We start from the raw sequence: 21,017 nt of genomic DNA, 5'->3' as shown, positions 1-21,017 counted from the left end.
AGCATTTAGCAGTGTACACTTTAGAATATCTTTAGGCAATATTATACTTAGTTATTTTTTTTGGCTATTATCATTTAGCACACATAGAGTCATTGCATTCTGAGCTTAAAGAATTAGTGACACCACTTTTGAGCTATAAGATTTCTGAGCTATAAGATAAATTTTCTGTTTTTAAGAATTCCCTCTTAGATTTCTTTTTTGTAAATCTTTCAGCAGCCTTTTTAAAGCTGATATCAGAACTGATTGAACTACTGTGATTGATACTGTATAGCTTAACCTATGTAGGAATTAACTTTAGACAGTCTTGTGTTCTTAGTTCATATTATATCATAAATAAATGTGCAATATGGAAATAAGTTCAGATGAAAGTGATGAGTATCTTGAGTAAAAATCAGCAAAAAAAAAGGAAAGTGTTTTGAAGAGAAACATAAAGATTCCTAGAATGAAAGTAGAAGAATTTGTTAACTACCAGGGAAACACTGTACCTAAAAAATGCACTGACTCCCTCTGCAGGTAACTTATTTAGTAATCAATGTTACTGAATATTTTGACAATAAAGCACAACTTATTTAAAAAAAACTTATTAAGACTGACTTTGTCTATGTTTAAGGTAACCCAGCTTACTGAATTGAAAATTATAATACCTATCAGAAATTATATTAGTATAACTCAAAGTGTATTATTTGTAGCTATGTAATAGTAGTAATCATATTTACGTGTAAGTAACCATATTTACGTGTAAGTAAACATATTTACATCATCAACACAAAACAAACAGATTAAAAATAATCAAGTTTTGACTTAAGCTACAATAAGGTAAAACTAGACATACTAAAATAATTTTAGTCAACTTAAATTCAACTTAAACTAAAATTATTTACATATAAATACAATTTTTATAATTACTAAATTTAAAAATATTATAAAAGTTGTATTATTAGATTTGTAAATAAATTTAGTTTATGTTGACTTTGTTGTGATATGTTACCATTATCTTTAGTAAACCTGATTAAATTTATTTAGCAACTTAACCTACCCCGGTACCAAGAATCTAGATACCCCGGTACCTAGAATCTAGGCATCGTTAATCTAAGATTGACTAAATGACTACAAAAATTTCATTTTTAACTGATAAATTTTTTTACAGTATAAAAGCGTTTTTTGTTTTTTCAGCTGTAAGAACAACTGAAATGGAAAGGAATAACTCTCTTGAAACTATTAATAATGAGGATCATATGAACACTTAAGATGAGCAAAATTTGCTCCTACAATCCTTTAATAATTCCCAAGAATTAAATTAGAGACGACCCAGGAAGGAACAAAGTTCTAAAAAAAATGTGCAGCCCTTAAATATCATGTTATGGTGAGTTCTGCTCGAATGCAGGTATGTTTTAAAGCTTTTTTAAGTTTACATGCTGTGACAAAAAAATGTATTGAAAGATTGAGAGCTTTGAAAATGATTGGGAAAAGTATAGCCAATCATAGAGGACATCTTAAAAAACAAGCATTATTTGTAAAAATCAAACGTATCAGACAGCACATTGAAAGCACATTGAAATTTCCAACTAAGGCAAGCCACTAACTTAGAAAGCCTATATCTAGATACCACTTTAAATTTTAAGACTATGTGTACGCTGTTTAAAGAAAAATAATTTGAAAATAAAATGAAAAGCATAAAAAATCTACAACCAGAAAAATTCCAGTGGAGTTTGAAGACTTTTATGCTGAAATTTATGTGGCCAACAACCTAAGTATTTTAAGTTGAAAATGATGACCATGTTGTCCTTACTGCTTATCTCAGACTAGAGCTTTATAAGAAGATATCTTAAATTAGTTCTTTATTTATAGGAGTGTAACTATCTATTTTTTGGTGTTTTTAATAAATTACAGTACATTATCTAAAAAAAATTTATTTGTCTTTTTATTCAAACTATGTTTTTTATTCAAATAAAAAAAATTTCTCTGAATAAAAGTAAAGATAACAAAGTTTTATTTTTAGTTTCTTTAAAACTATGTGTTGTTGACTACTCTCCTTTAAGCATGACCCAATTCAAAACTATTAAAAATGTCTATAAAAATCTACTGAAAACACGTAGTAACCAAAAAAGCAGACCTATTAACTCATTACATACCTATTAATAGCAGCTTTATGTTCATGTAAATGAGCAACCAGCTGACCTTTAGGCTTCCATCTATTTAAAATTTAAATGACTAAATGAGTAAAAAAACACACACACATATATATACACATACATACATACATATATATATACACATACATACATACATACATACATATATATATATATATATATATATCTATATATATATATTTGTATATATATATATATATTTATTTGTATATATATATATATATATATATATATATTTTTATAAATATATATATACAGCAAGCAATATAGTTTGAACAATATGAAGGAAAAAGAAGCCAAACAAAACAGCAATATTCAAAAAATAAATGAATTTTTTTAAGAAAAAGTTAATTATATTAAAATATTACTAAGAAAAAATTAAATAACACTTGAAGCCTTTCAGTATTTATCGCCAGTATTACTATTGCAAATGTTATTATCGCGATTTTGATATATGTAAAAAATTAAATAGAAATATTTCATTGCAGTTTTGTAACTATGAGTTACCATTGTTATGTTACTATAAAAGAAAGTATTAGTTGCAAGTGTCATGTTTTTGTTTATGAAAATAATTTTCATAGGTCAACAAATTGTTTTTATTTTTTCAAGAAAAATAAAAAGCTGAAAGAATGGCTTTATAGTTTTTTGTATATCTTTTTTATATCATATACATGATTGTCGAATCTATCTGTTGAATTGCCAGTTTTGCAACAGGAAATATGTCCATTTGTGTGGTTTCTTAAATTGTTTGTTTTTCCAGTATAAGTAGATAGTCCATTACATGATAAGCATTTTAGATAATAAATGACATTACATGCAATGTGACTTTTAATGCTCCAAATAGTGCCATTAGATGTCTCATGTCTTATCTACTTCTTGTAAATATAACCAGCAGATTTTACATTGACTGTTTTTGCATTTGAATAGTCCCATTTTTTTGATAGATGACATAGAGTGAAACTTTGAGCAAGTTATTTGTCTCAGTAAGTTTGGTGGTTGTTTGTTGGCAATTACTGGTTGAATACTTGAAAAAACCTTTTTTAATCTTTCATTATCATATATTTATAGCAAGCCTATAAATATATATATATATGAAAAAACCTTTTTTAATCTTTCATTACCAGATAATAAATTACTATAGAAAGTAGTCACCAAAAAAAAAAACTTATTTTGATTGTTTTATTGGCGTTAGCCCTTGTAAATTTGCATTATGAATGCTTTTGCTATTACATAATCAGGGTAATGACTTTTAACCATATTTTAAATTCTGCTAGATGTAGTTTTTTTGTTTTAACAGAAGCTAAGCTTTTGTTTAGTTTTATCTGATAATGAAAGACTAAAAAAAGTTTTTTCAAGTATTCAACCAGTAATTGCATACAAACAACCACCAAACTTACTGAGACAAATAACTTGCTCAAAATTTTACTCTATGTCATCTTTTTAAAAAATTGGACTATTCAAATGCAAAAACAGTCCTTGTAAAATCTGTCAGTTATATTTACAAGAAGTAGATAAGTTTGAGACAATAGCACTATTTGGAATATTAAGTCACATTACATGTAATAGCAAGAATGTCATTTATTATCTAAAATGCTTATCATGTAATGGACTATCTACTTATACTGGAATAACAAACAATTTAAGAAACTGCACAAATAGACATATTTCCAGTTGCAAAACTGGCAATTCAACAGATAGATTTGAAAAGAAAATATACAAAAAACTATTTATTTATTTATTTGTATTTGAAAAATGTACAAAATACAAAATGGTGAGAAAGTTAATTACTAAATTACTCTTATGTAACACTATGGAGCCTTTCAGCTTTTGTTTTTCTCAAACTAAAAAATGAAAACAATTAGTTGACCTATGAAAATTATTTTCAAAAACAAAAACATGACACCTTCAACTAAAACTTCCTTTTATAATTACATAACAATGGTAACTCATGTTACAAAACTGCAATGAAATATTTCTATTATTTTATTCTTACTTTTTACATATATCAAAATTATGATAATAACATTTGCAATAGTACTAATGATGATAAATACTGAAAAGGCCTCTAATACTATTTAATATTTTCTTAGTAATATGTATATATATATATATATATATATATATATATATATATATATATATATATATATATATATATATATATATATATATATATATATATATATACATAAATACATGTACAGGTATGTTTATATAACAAATTATACCCAGTTTGTTTTCCTCTATTTTCTGTCAAAGAGTTGAGCAAGTTTTTGCGTTTAAGGTCTAAATAAATTATTAAATAAATAAAATAGTATCTCAAAATTTAAAAAAATAAATAATTAAAAATAAAAACTTTTATAATAATAAAAAAAATAAGAAAAGTTTAATGTCTATAATTTAAAAAATTTGTTGATTAAAAAAAATTCATCTCACTATTTCGATTAAAAATTATCAATTAAAGTTATCAAAAAAAATGTTTACCCGCTAAAAATGTTAAAATGTTAACTTTATACATTTACCTGATACATACTGTTCGCATTTGAAAATTGAAAGTGTTCGCACATCTTGTTTACATTGTGCAAACTTGGCTTGATCAGTCAAAGTTGAAAAACGAGAAGATTGATCTTCAACCTTAAAAAAATTAATAAAAAATTTAGTGAATGTATAGTTGACAAACAAAAAGATCTTCAGGCTTAAATGTCTATTAAATGATATGATAATATATATGTTATTCATGTTTCTCTTTTTTTTTAATTCAATCATCTTAACCATCAGTTATAACAATTATAAAAAATTTAAATAATGGATAAATTATTAAAAAAAAAACAATTAAAAAAAAAAAATAATGAGATAAAAGCAATATTCTGAAAATAAAATAACCTTTTAATCACTTAACCTCTAAAAAATTACCTTTTTCAACCTTACCTCCCTCCCCCCCCCCCCCCTTACACCGTTACATGTGTGTGTATTTGTGCATACAAGCACATTGAAAACAAATAAAAAACCTCCTTTGACAGTAAAAACATTTGTAAAAAAAGATGTGTTGCATTTAACACAAATACTCAGCATTTTTGATTTAATGATTAAATCAAATTTGATTGAATCAATCAATCGTATATATGATATCCATGAAAGGTAGTGGATGATAATCACAAGTGGAATGATATGATATGATATCCATGAAAGGTAGTGGATAATGATCATAAATCAGTAGTGGATGATAATCACAATTTGTATTTGAACAGTGAAAGCTATCTAGAAATATAGTTACCTTGAAAGTTATCTAAAGCAATGATTCTAATTATATTTTATAAACGGTTGTTAGAAAAAGTTGCATAAAACACTTTCACTTTCACCAGAACACAGAACAGAAACACCATCGGACATTGGAATCAACTTATGGGTAAGCTTTAGAACACACAACATAAGAAAAATATTATGGGAAAATAGAACAATGGACCAGCATATGTATCATTATAACTTTGTTATTCAACTTAGGTCAAGTATAAAAAATATTTCAAAAGAATATGGATTTCAAATATATTTCACAATAGAATTTAAAATATCCAAAAGTAAAAATGATAACAGTTATGTCATGGTCAGTAGAAATTCTGATATAAACCTAATAGAAAACATTAGGTCTCTATTGGACATATAACTTTTAGATTGTAGGGCAACAAATAGTAAGCCTTAAAGATGTGCAGAAGTTATTAAAAACAAATGGCCCATAAAATACTATAATAATTCATTTTCATTTCAATGAAAATTGTCTTATATTGTTTACTAACTTAAATAAGCAATGTTAAAACACTTCTTGTTGGTTTTTTTCTTTTAAAAAAAAAATGTAGTGAAGCTACGTTTTACGTACGTAGCGTGACTATAAAAAGTCAAACCTTTTGAACACCTTTGTCTTCACAGTCATTAAGATAGTCTACTTCTAAATTAGTCATAATCTGTAGAGGCCCCTAAAAAATAAGTTTTAAAATTAAATATGCTTTATACAAAACATTTGATTAAATTTTAAGGAGGAAAAAAAAAACAAAAAAAATATTGTAAATATTGTCAATCATTAAAAAATAAACAAAGAAAATGAAATTTAAAAAATTTAAAAGTTTAATTGGAAACAACTCCATCCCAATTTCGCTACTTTCAAACTATTATTGGGTTTTAAAAAAAATGGAACAAATAAATATAATTTTAACAATCCCATTGCTCTATTATAACCGACCAGAAAGATATGCTTTACATAAAAAAAAGTGAAAACGTAATAGGCTAAAACCCTTTTAAAAAGAACAAGGAAAAAGCTTTTGTATGTATGAAAAGCTCCTGAAGGGAAGCCTCAGTTTCCTCTTCAGAACAAATTTGAAAAAGAAACTGGGGTTTCCTCTTCAAATTTGTAGTTTATTTCAAATACAGAGAAATAATTAAACTGGGAAGGATTAAGCCTAACCTTATCTATACATTCTCAAGAGTCTTCTTTGATTTTAGATTCTACTTTAACGAAGTGTCAATCTGAAGATATCTTTTCAATCTGAAGATAGTCATGTTACATTCCACCTTCAGCTTTAATTTTAGCAGACAATCACCTGTCAACTGAATATTGGGCTTCAACCTGTTTTTAATATGAAAAGTGCTATTCTAGTATTGCATGTTTTATTAAAGGAAATGAAGAAAAACAAGTTTTAATCGCGGTGATCTTCTCATTATTCTGCCTACTTTTGTTTTTTACTCTGTATTCTTTTTTTCAGCAAAACAAAAAATTTTGTTTTGACCATTTATTGGTGCCTTTCTGCCACTTTTTTGCTCTAAAATGAATACCTAATATCAAAAAGACAGTCCAATTTAACCAAGAAGTTACCCCATTTTCTACCAGAATCACCATTATGTTTTTTGCTTTTTAACAAGCTATGCCACTTATTCCAGGGGAAAAAAAGATATAATATAGATTTCTTATTTGATTTTGTCTTGATACATGCCATGTTTCAGAAAGTTAGCACACCCAATTTCATGACTTGTGACATGATTTATTTATCACGATATAATAAAAGAAATTTCAAAACTTGTCTTTAATTGGGCAGATTGAAACAACTGATTAAAGTACCAAATATTAGTTGAAAAAATCTTAGTGATTAATATATAATCTGCTAAACAGTTTAATGCCAAGAATTTGAAAAAAAAAAAAAAATTGTATATATATATATATATATATATATATATATATATATATATATATATATATATATATATATATATATATATATATATATACAGTGCTTTTTTTCTAAAAAAAAAGGTGCTGGAACTCACTTGTATTTTTCTTTATATTTCAAAAATGAGGCAAAAATTAGTAATTTTATTTGTAAATAAATTTTAATATGTATAGCCGTTGGTAGGCTCCCCTGCACATCATACCCATAAAGGCGGGAAGCTTTTTTTTATTTTCAAATAATGACAGATGTTGTTTTTTTTTTGGTAGAGGGTGAGGGGTCACGTCATTGTATATAAAATAGAAACTTTACAAAACTATGAACTTCTATAACAAATCCCATAGTTTTTTCAAATTTTCGTTGGACATCTCCTCTCATCTCCTTTCCTTGCTCTTTGTGTCTACTGCTGAATGCTTTCCGCTAAGTAACCACGAATCAACGTACTTTGAAGGATCGAAGCTTGTTAGTGGTGGTGCCACTAATTTAATGAATAACAATATTGAAACTGTTTTTGCCATTAATGAAGTTCTTGTTGGTGCGATGATCAGATTCATCTATGAAAACCCTCATTCTCATTCACTTGAGGAAATGGGGATAGTATATAAAGCGTGTACCAAATGAACTAAATTTTCAGGATATGTTTTTTCTTCCAGGTATTCACGGAATCCAGGAATCATTTCTCTTTCATTTAACTGGAGTCTTAGTGACAGATTTCTGATTTCAGTTTCTCCAAAGGTCAACTGAGTGTTAATGTTTTTAGGCCAATGATTTTGGTCTATTATGCGAGTCAAATCAACATCTAACTCAACATCTTTGTCAGCAAGCAACCTTTTCTCAATTGACTCTTTTAGTTTTATGTAAAAGGCATTTGGATCAATAGTTGAATCATTTTTGGAATTTTTATTGTGAAGTGAAACTCCATGAAAACGGAGATTCTGTGCTGAAACTAAAGCAAATTTGTAATAGGGACCACCATTATTTCTTCTTTCTTCGAATACTTGAACAAGAGCTTAAATTTTTTTATTTGCATTGCATAGATCAATATTGCACTCTTGTAGGTCCAAACTCAATTCCGATAATTCTTGGAGAGCATCATACATTAATCCTAGATCCATTAAAAACTCTGTAGATGTAATTTTTTTTTAAACTTGCATAAGTGGATTTTTCTTTTTTGTCCCTTGTAGGATCAACCATTGCTTCCTCAAAATATTTCACCATCGCTTCATAATTTTCCCATACTGTGTATTTAAAATTTACCAATTTTTAGCAGCTGAATATTAGGTAATTCTGCGCATGAACATAACTTTCTACTATTTTTTGGGGAAGTATGATACACAATGTAAAGCTTATCTAGAAATGATTTGAACCTGCTAATACTTGAGATCTCCCTAATAGTATTGCATACTGATAATTCCAGTCTATGATTAGCACAATGCCAAACTATAACACAATGAAACTTTTCAGTGATTAATTTGAAAACGCCACTTTTGCATCCTAACATCACTGCTGCGCCATCACATGCTACAGAAACTAAATAGTTTTTCAAATATTCATCTTTCATCCCATAAGAATGAAGACACTCAAGTAAAGCATCAAATAGTCCTTTAGCCATAGCACTTTCAAGCTCCTCTAAATCCAAAAATAAATTTATTGATGAATTCATTCCGCTGCCTTTTACACAGCACCAAATGTACACTATCAGTGTCAATTTTTGGCTTATAGTGGTTGACTCGTCAATTTTTATTGAAATCTTACTTTTTGACTTTATGACTTCTGCAATAATTTTTTTCCTCATTTCGTTAACTATATAATTGACAATATTAAGGCATGTGTTTGTAGAATGAAGAATAAGACCCATTTCAACTCCATTAATTTCTTGAAGATCAATTTCCATTTCAAAGTTATTAAAAGACTGGTTTCCTTTAGCAACTTTATATGCAGTTCGAAAAATGATTGCTGTTACAATTTTCTCACGCGTTAAAGATCTTAAAATATTTTTTGACAGTCTATTTTTTAGCTCCTTCCACCATCTTTAATGCAGCTTGATATCCAGCAGATTCTTTGTGATCAAATATTTTCTTACGTAATGAACTCAAATGTTTTGGTGTAATTGTCTGCAGAAGGTAAATTTAACGTTGTAATTTTGATTTCTTCTGTTTCTTTTGCATTTAATTTGATTTTTTTCTGAACAGGGGAGCCCATCAAGAAGAAACTGGTAATTTTTTTCATAATTAGTTTTGCGTTATTTTGCTTATTTGATATTTTTATATCACTATTTAAATATATAAATTAGGTTATAACTTTGAATTTAAAATGCTAATAACAGGAAATTCATTAACGATTTAATAAAAATTACTGTTGCAAATAGTGTAAAGTTTGTATTTTAAAAACAGATCTTTTTTTAAGTATTGTAAGGCATTGTGAGATAAATATTCGGACAAACATAAATCGAAAAAAAACAAACAATTAGGCGCCATAAAAACGAACACTACTAAGAAAAGAAGAAAAGAAATTAAATTCTTCTCAAACAAATTTTAAAACGCAGCGCTGTAATGTTTTCAAATCTGCAAAAATTGTTTAATATTTAAATATTAACTAATTTCATTATATAATAATATGAGGAAAAAATGTTTATATAAATCAAAAAAATTATATATATATATATATATATATATATATATATATATATATATATATATATATATATATATATATATATATATTAAAAAAAGGTTTATGTATATATATATATACATATATATATATGTATATATATATATATATATATATATATATGTGTATATATATATATATATATATATATATATATACACACACACACATATATATATGTGTATATATATATATATATATATATATATATATATATATATATATATATATATAAATATATATATATATATATATATATGTGTATATATATATATATATATATATATATATACAATTTTTAAAATTTTAGGAAGCAACATTCAAAATGATTGTTTAAAATAACTATCATACCTGCAGGGTTTGCTGGCCAATTTTTACAGGGCGTTTTGCAGATTGAAGGATTGGGTCAGCTTTTGTTTCTACCATACGACTTAAATCTATTTCTTTACTTTTCGGAATGATATTTAAAGAAGACAAGTCTAGAAGTCCTGGAAAAACCAGATCTTGGGTCTGATGCATTTCAGGACTAATAGAAAAAAAATCAATAATTACAACTTTGATTTTGAGTCAGAACTCTGCATGAGCATACAAAAAGGTAAAGCTCAGCTTATTGCTTTTTTAATTTTATTTTTAAGTATTTTTTTGGCCATTATAGGTATTTAAAAAAAAAAACCTTGTTGCTAGCTACATCATAGGTATTAAAGCCACCTATAAATAGATAAACTGATATGTAAGCAATATGCTTAATCTAAACAACTTAAAAGCATACATACACCTTGTCGAACAAGGCGGCTGTGCAGTGAAAGTTGAGCATATTACCATATGACACGGTAATATGCTCAACTAACTAAAAAAATTTCTCGCTTATGACGCCAGTGCTCTTCCACAACACCACTACTGCAACTGATGTCTTGTTCTTGCACTAAGTTAATTATAAACCTTATTAGGTTCTTGAATAAAACTTTATATACCAAAACGAAATAAAAAAAGGTTATATTAGATTTAAAGCTGGAGGTTAAGCTAGTCAATAAATAAAATCTACTTTTTTTTTTACTTTTGCTGTATAAACATTGTCAGCGAAAAATTAAATTGAAAATTATTAAAAAAACAAAACAAAATTTAAAAAAATAAAACTAAATTTAAAAAAATTTACTTAATTTTATTAACATTAAGTTTGAGAATAATTTCTTTAAGTCGAATAATCTTTTTCTCAATTTCAGCAGTCATTCCTTGTGATTTAAGTTTTCTTGTAATTTGAGACAAAGGATCTTCATTTGAAGGATTAAACATGGTTTTGTTGTCTTGGTGATGAAGCTCTAATCTGGGATGTAAGGAACAACTAATTATTATGAAAATTCATCATGAAAAACACAAATAACAAGAGAAATGAGAAAAATGGATTCAAAAAAAATTAGAAATTTACCTTGCAAGAAGAGTTCGTGTTTGGGGTGATCTAACAATGTAATCATACACATTGCGTGGTATTGGATCAACAAGAACGCTTAACAAAACAGTCTAAATTAAAATAATATTAAACAAAACATTAATCAAAGTAAAAAACTAATATATAAAATATAAAAAATAAAGGACTCTGATGTGTCGTCATTTATCAAGAACATCAACAACATTGTGTTAATTATGTGAAGCAAACTACTGAGTTTTGTTTGGGTTAAAAGTCACCAGCTTTTGTGATAGCTTGGAATGGCAAGTCACAAAAGAGAGATCACATGCAAGATCTGTTGTTTTAAATTATTTTAAACAATCAAAAAATGATGTCAAGACTGAATTATATAATTGTAGTACCCCAAGGTTACCAGAAATGAAGAGGAGTGTTGTCCATTGAGGACAACTTTAATACTGCAATTAAAATGAACCTTTTTTTATTTTTTTAAACATCTTCACTTCCAACAAGGCTGCAAGCAAGCATTATTAGAGTTTGAAACTACTGGAGGAGAAAAGATGAAGTTTATAAAGCAAGATAACAATTGACAGACAACTTAAAAGATTGCAAATTTATGAATCAGGAAAACAAGAAGCCAAACTTTATTAAAAGAGCCAAAAGCCAATTTATCAAAGAGCCAAACTTTATTAAAAGCATTTGATATATCAAGAGCAATAGCCCTTGCCTCATTCCTTCAATCAAATGCACAGTAGAACCTGTTATTATGTTAAACAGGTGAACAGTAAAACAAGATCATGATCTATTACAAAAGATCACGATCTATTACAAAAGATCATGATCTATTACAAAAGATCACGATCTATTACAAAAGATCACGATCTATTACAAAAGATCACGATCTATTACAAAAGATCAAGATCTATTACAAAAGATCATGATCTATTACAAAAGATCATCATCTATTACAAAAGATCATGATCTATTACAAAAGATCATGATCTATTACAAAAGATCATGATATATTACAAAGATCATGATCTATTACAAAAGATCATCATCTATTACAAAAGATCATGATATATTACAAAAGATCATGATCTATTACAAAAGATCATGATCTATTACAAAAGATCATGATCTATTACAAAAGATCATGATCTATTACAAAAGATCATGATCTATTACAAAAGATCATGATCTATTACAAAAGATCATGATCTATTACAAAAGATCATGATTTATTACAAAAGATCATGATATATTACAAAAGATCATGATCTATTACAAAAGATCATGATCTATTACAAAAGATCATGATCTATTACAAAAGATCATGATCTATTACAAAAGATCATGATCTATTACAAAAGATCATGATATATTACAAAAGATCATGATCTATTACAAAAGATCATGATCTATTACAAAAGATCATAATCTATTACAAAAGATCATGATCTATTACAAAAGATCATGATCTATTACAAAAGATCATGATATATATGGTTTTTTTGTTTGTTTTAATAGCCATTTTTTTTAGCTGCTGTTTTTTATTCTTAACTTTTTATTAAAAGAAAAAACAAAAAACAAAAAAGAACAGATATGATTTCAACTTTAACATTTTAATTCATTTAATAAATCATCAGATAAAACTAGAAAAATAAAGCATACAGTGCAATGTAAGATTTTAAATAATACAACCTTAAATCATAACAGTCTAAAGAAACTTTGCGGTGATCAAATATTTTAAATAAGAAACCTCAACTATATTTATATCTGATTTAAATCTTATTTTAATATTTTCTTATAAATCAATTATTTACTTATTTAATATCATTTTAATAATATAAAAACTTTAGTAAAGGTTAAATTTCTAAAATTATAACTTCCAAAAACATTTGTATTTTTTTTCAACTTTTTGAATGTGTTAAATTAACTTTAATTTTTCTTATATAAAGTTTAGCAAGGGGCCATCAATAAATTATGCCACACTTAGGGGGAAGGAGGGGCGAAGAGGTTAGTAATTTTGTGACAACTCATACAAAACTGTAACTAAAGTGTTAGGATGTTGTAACAATACAAATTTCATTATTACTAAAAGAAAAATAGTTATCAATAATTTGTTACTTTATTTAAAAGTGTTTCAATATAAAAACATTAGAAAAATGAAAGTTTTGATGTTATCTATTACTAAAACTTTTTTGTATTTAGTGTGTTTTTAAAATGTTCAAAGCTGCAGTCAAGTTGTCTAAACAAAATATTATTTTTAAGGTAATATCATCATGTAAAATGGCACACCTTCCAGAACAAGACTGTTTTTCTTGTCTTGTTAGAGTCACACCACACATCTATCTAATCATCATCTTCTTTCTCAGCAAATATATTAAATTGCCATACAAAGAGGGGAGAGTTGCCAAAATTGGAACAGCACCTTAATTCGAACACTTGCAATTATTTTATTGTTTTCTACATTTTGAGAGATTTTGAATATTATCGCTCAAAAAACTCATGAGCACCATTAATAAAAACTGTGTTCACACTATATTGATTGCACTGGGTAAAAATATACTTCTGTAGGTTATAAAGTTTTTTGTGTTTAATGTGATGGGATTTAATATGAAAGCAATAACATAAACTTTTCTTATAACTGCAAGCATGATATTGCAGTGATATAACTAAAATAGTTCAAAGTTTCTATAACCTGAACTATAAAGTTTTCCTTACTTAATTAGTGATAAAACCAAAGGTTTGATTAAATAGTTCAGGTGTAATTTTAAAATAAATAGTTACATAAACTTATTTATAAACCACAAAAAAATACTTTATCGAGTGATTTTAAATTAATAAAATGAGAGAACGCTATAATAGTTAAACCTTTTTGGAAAGAAAAGACAAAAAAATGTTATTAAACTTCTTCCATTCAACCTCATTTTTACAAGTGAGAGAAAAACAGCTCAAGATTATTTAATATGAAAAAAAGTAAAACACCAACTTTTAATAAATTTTAAAATTATACCTGATTTACTAACTGAATAATTGGTTGTTTTAAATATGGCAGCACTAAAGGCATAAGACGACAATGTACATCAACAAGTGGCATCTTTTTAGCGCATGCAACAATGTATCCAACTGATGCGTACCGTATCCATTGATTCTATAAAATGAAATAAAAAATTAGATTTCACAACATTTTTCTTTAAAGTCCATTAATTATAAAATTTTAATTGTCACAGGTATAATTATACCGGATGTGAAACAAATGGAACAACATCAACAAGCATTTCAGTTATGATAGGCTTCTGCAATAGACCGAGGTCAACTAATGATGTTAGTGCTTGAAGAGCTCTGACTACAACAAACTCTTCTGTATCTTTTAAACCCTAAAAAATGTAAGAGTAAAATATGATGGAGATAATATACAGGTAAAATATAGTGGTTCTTCTACAAGAATACCAACTTAAGTTTTATATTTATCACACCAAAAATTGGTTTTTCAGAGTTAAAGAGTTGAGAGGGGGTTGTAAATAACATTAAAAAAAAAAACCTCAAGTGTTATCATATGTAAGTGAATAATGTATATGCTTTTTGTTTAAAATAAAATCTTTGTTAAAAAGTTAGCTTCATAAAACAGCTTTTGAAGAAAAATTAATAACTTTTGGCTGTAATCATAAAACAATAAATTTCTTAAAGTTATTTTAAGAAGTAAATTTCTTAAACTTTATACAATTTACAATTTTGGTGTATTTCAAACTGTTTAACTACCTTTATTTGTCATGTTTTTTTTTTTACATCAATTTAACAAAGAAAAGAATTATATCTTAATAAACTTTCATAAATTTGAAAAAGAAATTTAAGCAGTTTGCTTTAGAAAGTAAAATGCTACCATTTTTTTTTAATAAGTTAAGTTTTGTATACTAATTAATACAATTTTGCACAAATGATGAATTTAAGAAGCAATAATAATTGCCTATTTAAATTTACATTTTTTGTCTTCTAATTTTAGTTTTTTAATGAGGATCAGTGAAATTAAGTTTTGCCTTAAAATATAAAAAGTAAAACTTATAACTATATTAAAAAACAAATAAATAGTTTTTTAATGCTATGCATTAAAAAATTATTTATTTGTTTAATTTGTCAATTTATTTAACTTATATCTGAACCAGATGCTATTTAAAATATCAAAAATATAATTATTATTATTTCTGAGTTGAATCAAGGGGGAAATGAAATAAATGTAAACTATGGAGTGAATAAGTTGAGCATTATTCATCTTTATGTGAACAATCATACTGAATCTTTTGTGAGAATATTCGAATTGAAACCTTTGTGAGAATATTCAAACTGAAACCTTTGCGAGAATATTCAAACTGAAACCTTTGCGAGAATATTCAAACAGAATCTTTTGTGAGAATATTCAAATTGAAACCTTTGTGAGAATATTCAAACTGAAACCTTTGCGAGAATATTCAAACTGAAACCTTTGCGAGAATATTCAAACAGAATCTTTTGTGAGAATATTCAAACCAAAATCTTTGTGAGAATATTTAAACTGAAACCTTTGTGAGAATATTCAAACTGAAATCTTTGTGAGAATATTCAAACTGAAATCTTTGTGAGAATATTCAAACTGAAACCTTTGTGAGAATATTCAAACTGAAACCTTTGTGAGAATATTCAAACTGAAACCTTTGTGAGAATATTTAAACTGAAATCTTTGTGAGAATATTCTAACTGAAACCTTTGCGAGAATATTCAAACTGAAACCTTTGTGAGAATATTCAAACTGAAATCTATGTGAGAATATTCAAACTGATACCTTTGTGAGAATATTCTAACTGAAACCTTTGTGAGAATATTCAAACTGAAACCTTTGTGAGAATATTCAAACTGAAACCTTTGTGAGAATATTCAAATTCGGTAGTGACTCCACTACCGATTCCGGTAAATTATTCCATCCAAAGTGTAAAAAAGTGTTGTCTACTTAAACAATTTTTAACAAACTCTGATTTAACACGATATTTATAACCTCTAATATTGGATGCAGGACCTGGTGTACTGATTGAATGCATTTGTATCTGGACTTTCTTCATATCAATAGATTCAAAACCCTAATATAATTTATATTGTTGTATAAAGCCCTTTCTTAGTCCGAACTTCTAAAGTTGTTAAATCTAATATTTTTAGTCTTTGATTATGTCCCAGATGTCTTAATTATGGTATCGATTTAGTTGCTCTTCTTTGAACTTTTTCAAGTTCTTAAATATCTTTTTTATAATAAGGATTCCAAGCTTAAATCGCAAACTCCAAATGAGGTCTAATGTACATGCAATAGCGCATTTTCATGAGGTATTTATCTTTATACCTAAAAGTATTATTTAATATTGCAAACATACTGGTTGCTTTACTGGCAGCATCCCTTACTTATCTTTCCCATTTCAAATCCTTGGATATATTAATACCTAAGTCTTTTTCAAGAGTAGATTTTTCAATTTCTTTTAGTTCATCATCATTTTTTATGAAATACAAATATATTTTATTACTAGCATCAAAATTTTTTACATTTCTTATTTTACATTTCTCAAAGTTCAAACCCAGTTTCTATTCATCAAGTTTTTTTATATCATTTTGAAATGATTTTGAATTAACCTCGCTATAAATAGGTCTACTTACTTATAGGTCATAAACAATTTACCAAGTCTGCTTGGTAAATTGTTTATGAATAATAAGAAAAGGAGTGGCCAAGTACAGTACCCCGTGGTACTCCACTTAACACATCAACCCAATTTGCCTTGCATTTTCCCATCACTACTCGTTGTTTTCTACTTAATAAGAATTATTCAATCCATTTAAGAGGCATACCAACAATATCGGAAGCATAAACCTCAGCACATAATTTTATGTGTGATACTGTCAAATGCTTTTTGAAAGGCGGTCTACAAAACATTAATTAGAATACCATTTAATAATGCGCTTGTTAAGGTGTCAAGAAATTCTAGTAAATTCACTGTGCAGCTATTACCTTTCAGAAAGCCATGCTGTTCCTTTACTAATAGCTTGTTTGTTATAAAATGTTTGATTATATTATCAGTAACTATTCTTTCTAATATTTTACATGGTATTGACGTCAGAGATATTGGTCTGTAATTTGTTGGTTCCAACTTACTACCTTGTTTAAATATAGGCATTATATTAGCCTTCTTCCAAACACTAGGTATAGTACCATCTTCTGTAGATTTTTAAATATTAAATAAAGAGGACATGAAATTGATGAACTGCACTGTTTTAGAACAAAAGGATGTAGCAAATCAACTCTAATTGCTTTTGATATATCAAGAACCTTTAATCTTCTTTCTATATCATTTTGTGTTATCTCGACAGCTTCTAATATTGCGTTTAATTGACAGTCATCAATATTTTTGCTTACATCTTTATCTTCTACATATACAGAATGGAAATATTTATTAAATTCTTCAGCAATAGCCATTTGATTAGTGACAGTTTTTGTGTCACTGTTCTTGATCGATGTAATTTGGTCTTTTACTGACTTTTTCTCATTAATATACATATAAAGTAACTTTGGATTTATTTTACAATTATTAATCTCCCTCTCAAATGACTTAATGTTTTCTTTTATTTCGTTTCTGATTTCAATCTTTAAACAATTAATTGAGTTTTAATTTATTCACATTCCCAACTACCTTTATGATACAATTCTTAAGTTCATTACACAGATTAGATTCTTTTAGTATATGCTTGCAATTTAATAAATGATGACCTTGTTTTGCATCACCTAAAGGGGATGAGTGAACAATAAAACAAACATTTTTTTCATTAGTAATTAGAAAATCCAAAATATTTTTGAATCAAAGTTTGCTTTTTGGTAAGTTGGATCATTAACGCTCATTGATATAAGAAGCAATTTTCAAGACACATTTATTAGCTTGAGAATCACTCTCAGTAGGAGAGAATGGAGATTTTATTTCGGAGCAACCAATAGTGTTGTAGTTAAAATCACCGGTAATAATTAAATCATTTCACAATCAATACCCAATTTAGAAGAAATGATCGATTCCAGAATGGTATTGTTATAATCCTGAGTTGCTAATGGTGGTCGATATATACATACAATTAGTACTTTTTGATTACCAAAACATAAACAAGTCCATGTCAGTTTAATATCACTACAATTTGATTGCTTAATAGTAATTTCTATTGAATTTATGTTGCTCTTTGCTTAAATACAAACTCCACCTCCATGTTTCAGTCTACCTTTCTAAAAATGTTATAATTGATCATGTTAACATCTGATCTAACAGTAAACCATGTTCTGCAACACAGATTACATCCGGTTCATAAATATGTGCCAGAAATCTTAACTCGTCAATTTTATTATTAGGAGATGTTGTGTTTGTATACTATATTATCAACTCTAGATTATTAGTAACCTTTAATAAACTTTTTTATCTTGATTAATTGAGCTATTCTCTGGTGAAATTCTACCATTATTGTACACATTTTTATATTCATAAAAAATAATGACTCATAGTTAATTAGTTTTGATTTCTGATTATTTATAAGTGACTGCTATTTAATTTTAACAATTTGGTCATTACGTATACCATAATAGTAAACCAATGGTTGTAAATTTTCTAAATTTTGTTTTTTGCACTGATCTCTTAATAATTTAGCATTGTATTTTTCAGCCTTGGTTAAATCAGGGTTGATAAAAACATTGCTAAACATGCTTGAATCTTTTTAGTTTTTTGCAGCTTTTAAAATAGAGTTCCGCTTCTTTTTATTGTTAAGGATAACAACAAACGGCGGTTCTTTATCAGTTTTCGTTTTGAGCTTTATAACTTGTTTAGGTTCAATCATTGCATTTATTGATTTAAATACATCAACAATTGTTTTTCTGTCTTCCTCTTTAGCATTTGTCTAAATCCTTTGATGCATTAAATTATAACATTATTTTCTCGTTACGTTCTTTCTTTTGTTTCGGCAGCAACAACATTCATAATATACTCCTCTAACTTTTTTACTGATGCATTTCCACTAACAATGCTTGCCCAAAATATTGAGGTTGATTTACGAGTAGTTTCAACATTTTCTAAAACTCTAATCCTTTCTAGTAACTTTAAGTTGCTAATCTTTAGCTCTTCAATCGACTTGTTCAATGCACCAATCATAGAATTAAGTTGTCTGAACATTTACCATGATTAAATATAAACAATAAATTTAACTTAACGAAACTTTTTTCTAGTTTTAATTTTAATTAACTTGTTTACAATTATTAAATAAAACACGTCTTCTCGCTGTAGTTGTAAAGAGTGAATATGTTGAGCATTATTCAACTTTGTGGGAACATTCAAACTGAAACTTTTGTGAAAATATTCAAACTGAAATCTTTTTGAGAATATTCAAACTGAAACCTTTGTGAGAATATCTAAAATGAAATCTTTGTGAGAATATTCAAACATTAAATATAATTGATATAATTTTTCTTTTATTACCATGTAATTTTTTTTTTTTTTTAAATTACATTTTAAAAATGTCCAAAAATTCTTTAAATGTATTTTTAATATTATACACATGTACACATTAAAACTAGGTAATCACAAGCAAATTTTTTGTCGTTCTTAAATTTGATAAGGTAGATTGTGTGTGAGTGTGTATGTGTGAGTGTGTGTGCGTGCGTGTGTATGTGTGTGTGTGTGTGTGCAAGAGATGCGCTTTTACTTGTGATTGTTAAAAAAAAATTCTGTCTATTTATTGTTACTTTTTAATAATATTATTATAGACAAATATTTAAAAAAAAAAATTTTTTCTTCAAGTGATTGTTTTTATTTTAATGGAGGCTGCTAGGTTTTGTCATTACTGTTTGTAACTTTCCAGTCTTTGCCTAATATTTAAGTGTTGTTTTGAAAATAATATTGGTTTATTATTAATAATTATCTTATTATTGTTATAATTGTTAATTTATCATCATTACTACCTTCATTACTATTTTAATAATGTGTATTTATTAATATAATTTCATGGTATTTACTTAAGATTAGTTTTCAACTATTTATGAACTTTATTGTAAAATCTTTTATCAAAAATATTGATTGAATTTTGATAATTCAAATCAAACTGTTTTGTGTTTACACTTAATTGCAAGTGAATGTTTTATTCAACTAGCATGTTTTATTCAACTAGCAACTGAAATTTTATTTAAATTTAGAAAGGTTTGCATAAATTTATTGTTATTACATAGCCCTCTATTGTGAAAGTAAGATAAAAATTGTAATAGATTTCCTGCAGCCTAACTGTGGTAAGTTCAGAAAATGACTCAAACAAAATTTTTGCCTACTTTAAAAATATAAATATAACCAAAAAGGATACAATTGTGATACTTTATTGGTAAATATTATTATACTTTATATTATATATCATTTATATTATTATACTTATATATTTATTATTATTTATAGAGATAGAATATATAAAATATAATTTCATCAACAAAATCATTGATAAAACCATTGGTATGTTGTTTTGAATTAAGTGTCAGTTAATGAACATTTACTTTTCCTTTCC

General features: G+C 26.6%; 1 protein-coding gene across 1 annotated transcript in view; it reads right to left on the bottom strand.

Moving 5' to 3' along the window:
* Positions 1–21,017, bottom strand: part of LOC100208429 (phosphoinositide 3-kinase regulatory subunit 4) — a 99,498-nt gene that overhangs the window by 40,913 nt on the left and 37,568 nt on the right. Inside the window, exons 14-22 of the mRNA XM_065790276.1 lie at positions 14,684–14,818; positions 14,455–14,592; positions 11,460–11,551; positions 11,190–11,357; positions 10,388–10,562; positions 6,050–6,121; positions 4,676–4,787; positions 4,382–4,439; positions 2,133–2,192 (exon numbers count right to left, since the gene is read on the bottom strand). Coding sequence (XP_065646348.1) covers positions 2,133–2,192; positions 4,382–4,439; positions 4,676–4,787; positions 6,050–6,121; positions 10,388–10,562; positions 11,190–11,357; positions 11,460–11,551; positions 14,455–14,592; positions 14,684–14,818 — 1,010 coding nt within the window. The remainder of the gene's footprint in view (positions 1–2,132; positions 2,193–4,381; positions 4,440–4,675; positions 4,788–6,049; positions 6,122–10,387; positions 10,563–11,189; positions 11,358–11,459; positions 11,552–14,454; positions 14,593–14,683; positions 14,819–21,017) is intronic.

Source organism: Hydra vulgaris, chromosome 02, assembly GCF_038396675.1.
Source record: "Hydra vulgaris chromosome 02, alternate assembly HydraT2T_AEP".
Lineage (NCBI taxonomy): Eukaryota > Metazoa > Cnidaria > Hydrozoa > Anthoathecata > Hydridae > Hydra > Hydra vulgaris.
This window is presented reverse-complemented; position numbering and strand designations above follow the sequence as displayed.